The sequence below is a fragment of the Sinocyclocheilus anshuiensis genome, unplaced genomic scaffold (assembly GCF_001515605.1).
Source record: "Sinocyclocheilus anshuiensis isolate Anshui unplaced genomic scaffold, SAMN03320099.WGS_v1.1 scaffold258, whole genome shotgun sequence".
Classification (NCBI taxonomy): domain Eukaryota; kingdom Metazoa; phylum Chordata; class Actinopteri; order Cypriniformes; family Cyprinidae; genus Sinocyclocheilus; species Sinocyclocheilus anshuiensis.
In genome coordinates this window covers 369993-376868 of record NW_015547636.1, presented here as the reverse complement: position 1 = coordinate 376868, position 6876 = coordinate 369993, and the positions used below count along the sequence as shown (strand labels likewise).

The 6876-nt window shown below is 39.9% G+C and overlaps 1 protein-coding gene across 1 annotated transcript in view; it reads right to left on the bottom strand.

Moving 5' to 3' along the window:
* Positions 1 to 1047: 1047 nt before the first annotated feature.
* The window catches only part of hcfc1b (host cell factor C1b), a 24815-nt gene continuing 18986 nt past the window's right edge, over positions 1048 to 6876 (bottom strand). Inside the window, exons 20-27 of the mRNA XM_016503949.1 lie at positions 6346 to 6595; positions 5979 to 6263; positions 5213 to 5331; positions 4977 to 5114; positions 4324 to 4509; positions 3945 to 4242; positions 2233 to 2296; positions 1048 to 2150 (exon numbers count right to left, since the gene is read on the bottom strand). Coding sequence (XP_016359435.1) covers positions 2111 to 2150; positions 2233 to 2296; positions 3945 to 4242; positions 4324 to 4509; positions 4977 to 5114; positions 5213 to 5331; positions 5979 to 6263; positions 6346 to 6595 — 1380 coding nt within the window. The 3' untranslated portion in view covers positions 1048 to 2110. The remainder of the gene's footprint in view (positions 2151 to 2232; positions 2297 to 3944; positions 4243 to 4323; positions 4510 to 4976; positions 5115 to 5212; positions 5332 to 5978; positions 6264 to 6345; positions 6596 to 6876) is intronic.

The following is a 6876-nucleotide window of genomic DNA, read 5'->3' as shown; positions in this document are numbered from 1 at the left end:
TACACACACACACATATATATATACACACACACACACACACACACACACATATATATATATATATAATGATTCTGAAGCGAAGAAATGCCCCTAGGTTTATGGGCAGTGCTTTTTTATATGCATATACGTACATGCATTTTCATACATGTATAGAGTTAAACATTTTCTAAATCCATGCTGTACACTTATGAGCCAAATAACCTTTGTTAATGACAGTATAATTTTACAGACATTTGAGGGAAAAATATAGTACATTTTCACTTTACTTACTGTACTGGAAGAGAATATTGAGGTTAAATTAAATCCCAAAGCCATTTCTCTTCTTTTTCCTGATACAAATAATCTTTAATCTCTTGCTGGTCATCTATATTTCTTATACATTACATTTCTCAGAAGACAAGACCATCAGACACCATCAGCAACACAACAAAGCAACAAAAACGCAGGCAAAACAAGACAAATGAACACAGAGACAGAATTCCATTACTTTTATGTCAAGACACAAAAAGCAATCAATAGATGGCAACATGTAAAAACATTTTGTTACAGATAATTATATAAAAAAGGCAAAGAGTTTTTTTGTTTTATGTCTTGCTACGTGAAAGAACTAATTTACAACTGAGTTCAAACTCTGGCTAAGCCAACAATCCATCTGCAACATTTCCCAACCACTAGAAACAGGAACAAACTGTTTCCAACTTCCATTCAAAAAAGACATTCCAATCAAAACCTCTCCTTACTTTCCACCAATTTAGCATTTACACAGGCCTGCATCCATAACAAGTCCAAAGAGTCCGAAGCAGAGAATGAAAATGGTTCAAACTTTTGCCGCACAGCTTGAGAAGAATCCCAATTTATAACAAGTATAAAAAGAAACGTGAGATTCAGAAAAGTAAATGTACAGGAACTACAGACTAATGACAAGAGGGAAATAAAAATAAAAGTAGGCTTCTATAAATGCCAGGAAGTAAAAAGTTGAGTGGAGAAAGCCTCAAAAGTGGGTCATTGTTTAGAACAAATACATAAATTTTACACTACAGTTCCCAAAATAAAGGTGAAATCATTCATGAACACGGGAAACACTGTGGCCCGCATGTCAAATCCACAAGCATGGAGACTACAGGGATGAGCAGTTAACATGTTGAGGAGAGGTGTGAGGTTTAAAACTGCGCCCTGAAGCACAAATACATGAGAAGGAAAGACCTTTTCTTATTTAAAAAAAAAAAAAATGTACAAAAATAAACCACACACAAAGAACTCCTGTATCACCATTTACTATTTTTGGGATTTTCTCTCTCTTTATACAAGATCTAGTTGATGCAATGCACAAGTAGTATGCTTTTCATCTACATGGATCGAAGTCCTTTTAGTCTTCAGCGTTGCGGTCCTCAATTGTCCCTCACAGCAAATGTATGAACACACAGTGATGCAAAACAGGCTACTGAACTCGAAGTGAATGAATAATTACAGATTCTCCAAACGAACCGAGTCTTTTCCCTCACAAGTATCACCAAGTGCTGTCAGTTTTCATTTGATTTCGATGCGTTTCCCCTGCTTCGTTTCGCCGTCCGCACGCCCTCCTCCGTATCTCCGTCTCCTTTCAGCACGCGGTTGAAATATACAGACTTGCCCAAATAATGAAAACATCAACAAACTGACAAGAAGAGCAAAGTGATTTTTCTGTTATCTATTGCTTGTATTGAAATAAGCTTAAAAATAAATGAATATCAAGGGAGGAAAACAAAGAGTGAGTATCTTATAATACAGTTATAACTAGATTGAACGCTGCTGTCAGAATCTCTTTACACAAAATTGTCAGGAAAAGCAAATGTATGTGCTTCAGAGGAGGAACATTTATGTTTTTTTTTAAAAATACTGTTGGAAATTAGGCGTCCATGGCACCAACATGTCCAGTGATGGGAGCGGATTTCTCAAAAACGGAAACGGAAAGGTTTTCCTTTTTTTTTTTTAACGTTTTCCTATTTTTGGCTGCAGTTTCCTTCCGGTTCATTGCAGAGGATGGAATGGGGTGAGAAGTGGAAGCAGGAGGTGGAGTTCAGTCATGGTTCAGCTCATAAACAGGGTGGGGTTAAGGGTCACGGTGAGCTCTCACTGGTCAGGTCTGGCCTTCTTTGGACCAGCGCCTTTCCTGAACGGGTAAAGCAACATATTAGGTTGGGTATACAGATCGGTACTGTTTATTTTGAAAGGTAGAATGGCCACAAACTCACATATCAGGTGACGAGACCGGCCTCTTTGCTGCAGGTTTGGCCGCAGAGCCATCTTTACTGGTTTCTGCAAACATATTTGAATAAAATTAATAAAACAAAACCCATTCCATAGCTTAAAGATCTTTAAATACACCCTTTTCACATTTCCAGGGTTCTCAGAAGTCATTGTCATAGTTGGGTAAACAATGAATAGAAGCAACAAATATATTTTTTGCTTCACATTTGTTTCAATAGCAAAAATCCACAACAGCATTAGTATTAGCATAGTGTTATGGTTGTTTTTAAATGTATTGCCATATCAGCTTTATAGGCTATTACATGGCAGATACAAATTCAACATTCAAATTTTTTTTATAATAATTTAAATTTAAAAACTTTTATATAAAAAATATAATATAAAATACAATAAATTAAAATGGTTTGATAGTGGTGATACAACTATATATATATATATATATATATATATATATATAAATAAAAAAAAACTTAACAGAAATATAACTAAATGTTGTATACACAACTCTTTTATAAAATATTTTTAAATGTACCTGTAATGAAAAGCTTTTCATCTAGTCCTTCAAAGTTTGCCCTGATAAAAATCATTCTCTCGCAAAAATAAAATTGGGCAGACCTAAATCTTTAAAGGTGTGGTTGACTGTTTTTTTTATAGGCTTGATTGTTTATGGGGTGCAGTCTAACGTGTTAATGCTACGTTTGTTAAAAAACGCATTCTTTTTCACATAATTTACCTTTATTCCACACCGCTCTGTCCCTTCTCCTCTGAACGCGCTGATCATTTCCTGCTTTTATGAAGCCCCTCCCTCAGAAATACACGATGGGCTCTGATTGATTAGCTGGCCCAGTGTGTTGTGATTGGCTAAACCGCCTCTAGCGTGCGTCTAAACGTCCCGCCCCTCAACATAGCGCATGTGCTCCGGTTGTATTGTAAACAATGACGTAGTCTATATTGTTTATCAATCTGAGCCCGATTGAGACGCAGAGAATATTAATGAAGAGGATTGAGCAGAACCTGTGCAAGCACGGCTCTTAATGGTTGTGTGTGACCCTGGACCACAAAACCAGTCATAAGTCACACGGGTATATTTTTAGCAATAGCCAAAAAAACATTGTATGGGACAAAATTATCAATTTTTCTTTTATGCCAAAAATCGCATTGCTAAGAACTTAATTTGGACAAATTTAAAGGTGATTTTCTAAATATTTCGATTTTTGCACCCTCAGATTCCAGATTTTTAAACAGATGTATCTCGACCAAATATTGTCCGATCCTAAATAATACATCAATGGAAAGCTTATTTATTCAGCTTTCAGATGATGCATAAATCTCAATTTTCTTCCTCTTCTCTAAAGCAGCGCAGCATGGCCTCGCCCCCTTTGCTGCATGTTCCCGGAGGCGGGGTTTATGTAAAATTCTGGGTTCTTGGCGTAACGGACCCGGGAAGTAACTCGTTATAGTCCCTTACCAGTAGTTTTTGTAGGCATTAAACTGCCAGAATTTTAAAAGACGGTATCTCCGTTTGCATTGAACTTTAACTTTGCAGATATTGTTTATGATCAAACAGCTAAATTGACCCTTATGACTGGTTTTGTTGTCCAGGGTCACATATATATTTACAATGTTAATAACTGTGGAAATGCATTACCACAGTCTGTTAAAAGGGTCCAGCTAACAAAAAACAAAGTATCCTCACCTTGTAGCCACCTGACTTGTGTGGCAGGGCCGTAGCCCTTCTCGTTGCGTGCGGCTATGCGGAAGATGATGGCGGGTTTGGTGGTGTAGTCGATGTGGGCATTGGAGAGACTAGACGACTGCACTAGGCAGGACGGGTTGGGCCCACAGTACACCCGCATAAAGGCAAGCTGAGCCGGAGAGGACGCTTTAGCCTCGACTGTTTGTGAGCTCTGGATGGCCAGATACACCGAATACTCAATGATCTTCCCCGATGTCACTGAAGGAGGCTCCCAGGTCAGGTGAGCACCATCGGGGCTCTAATGGGAGAGTAAAAACTATTTTAGTCACCAAGATTAACCCACATGCAGACCAAACGCAAGCCATTTGCAGTGAGCAACCTTGCTGATTTTGATGGCACACGGGGCTCCAGGGAAGCCAGGCAAGCAGGTCTTAAACGCAGAGACCTCGGAGAACGTCCCGCGGCCGCACGCGTTGATACCGGCCACGCGAAACTTGTATGCAGTGCCTGGAGAAAGCTCGATCTTTTTCATTTGGCTGTAGTCTGGGATTGCGCCAGAATCATCCTGCAACGTCACAGTAAAAAAGATGATTAGTGGTCAACTAATATGGATTCTCTCTCTCTTCTTTTTAAATGCAGATGCGGACATAGAATCTTTTTCTCAAGAAATACCAGATAATACTAATTTTACATACAGTACACAGTGATTATGACACGAGTAACACAATTAGATATTCAAAGACTTGATATAAAACTGTGTCAAATGCTGACATTCTATGAAAATATTGTAGTTTGTTTTTCTATTATAAAATAGAACTGTTAAACAGAGAACATAAACTAATGAAGTTCTCAGAACTGTCAAAATGAAATCCTGCTTCCAAATCATATCAGCCAAAGTGCCAAACTTACTGGCCTTGGCAAAATATATTTCTCTACCACTAAAGTCGATTTCAATTAGTCCTAAATAACACTTCCTTTTCCAAAAGACGTTTTACTTGAATTGCAGCAAACAGCAACTTAATCATTACTTACATCAGTAACTGCTGAATCATCTGCTGGCACATAATAGTGCGTGACAACCATGTTTGTGACCTTAACGATTCCAGCGTCAAACCACTGATTCTCTTTCTTCACTGGTGGCTTTACAACGGTTGGAGGAGCTTCTTGCTTCTACGATAAACAGAGATGGTTGAAAAATAGTCTCAAAGTTAATGTCTGAAATGGATATCGATGCATTAGTTCAAATCATGTGCCACCAGTAAACTTACCCCAGCTGCTGATTCAATCCCATTGGCCACCTCAGCTAAAGCAGTGGCCGCTTGCATCTTGGCTGGACTAGCGACCACCATCGGCTGAGATGGTGCAAAAGTAATTGATGGGGCTAGAGCTGCAGCAAAAGAAAGGTATTTTTAGCATGCACTAAAAACCAGCAGATTTGATCATAAAACTAAATTATTAGAAAAAAACACCTTAACTAATTTGGTAACACTTTACAACAAGGTTCCGTTTGTTAGTTAACTACATAATTTAAAGAAATAATTCACCCCAAAAATTAAAAGTTGCTAAAAATATACTCACCCTCATGCAAGCCGAGAACAAAAGGTGTTTGTTTCTTCATCAGAACAGATTTGGAGAAATTTAGCACCAATGGATCCTCTGCAGTGAATGGGTGGCATCAGAGTGAGAGACTTTAAACAGCTGATAAAATGCATCTTTTCACTTCACAAGACATTAACTGATGGACTGGAGTGGTGTGGATTATTGTGATGTTTTTATCAGCTGTTTGGACTCATTCTGACGGCACCCATTCACTGCAGAGATCCATTGCTGAGCAAGTGATGCAATGCCACATTTCTCCAAATCTGTTATGATTAAGAAACAAACTCATCTACAGCTTGAATGGCCTAAGTGAGTACATTTTCAACAAATTTTATTTTTTTTTGTGAAATGGGACTGTACTGTAAAGTGTCACCAAGCATTTTTGTTTGCACCATTAAAAATGATCATTTAAAAACAAAAACAAACATCTCTTACTCTCTGCAGAAGTACGTGGAAGGAGACGGGCCACAGCTCCCGCAACAGCAGTTGTCATCTCGTGGCCGTTGCTCTCAGACGCTGGGTCGTTGAGACTGTCTGCTGGTGCCAAGCCTTCGGTGGGCAGTGCAGCTGCGGCTGCTTCAGCGGTTAACTGTTGGGCTGCGGCCGCCTGCGCCTCCTGGAGCTGCTGCTGCTGCTGAACCAGAGCAGCGAGCTCCTGCGGAGTCAACACTATAGGGATGGTGGTGGACTGCTGGCCGCCATGACCTGCGTCTCCCTCACCTGAGACAAAGTCAAGCCAAGCTGAGAATTCAAGCCCTACTGTATACATCATAACGCATACGGCAGTCTCTCGTACACTTACTGAGCACAGCCTGCTGAGCCGCCTGTAGGACAGCCTGGATGGCAAGGGCCTGCGCTTCTTCTGTAGCCGCAGCCTGTGCTGCAGCCTCAGCCGCTGCTGTCACAGCCAGCTCCTCTGGAGTCAGTCCGGTCACCATGAGGGTGGTTTGCTGTCCTTCTGCAGACATCAGCTCCTGGGGCAGAGCGAGGGCTTCTGAATCTTGAACGGCGAGACTCATCGCTTCTGCGCCCTCCACACCGGCCTCCATCTGCTGTATGGAGAGCACAGGGAAATGTTTATTATTTGCACAAGAGAAATTAATGCTTTTATTCAGCAAAAATGCAATAAACTGATTAAAGGTGACAGGAGACTTACAAAGTGACAATTGACAAAGACTTTAAAGGGGTCATATGATGCGATTTCAAGTTTTCCTTTCTCTTTGGAGTGTTACAAGCTGTTCGTGAATAGATAAGATACCTAAAGTTGCAAAGACTAAAGTCTCAAACCCAAAGAGATATTCTTTATAAAAGTTAAGACTGGTCCACGCCCTCC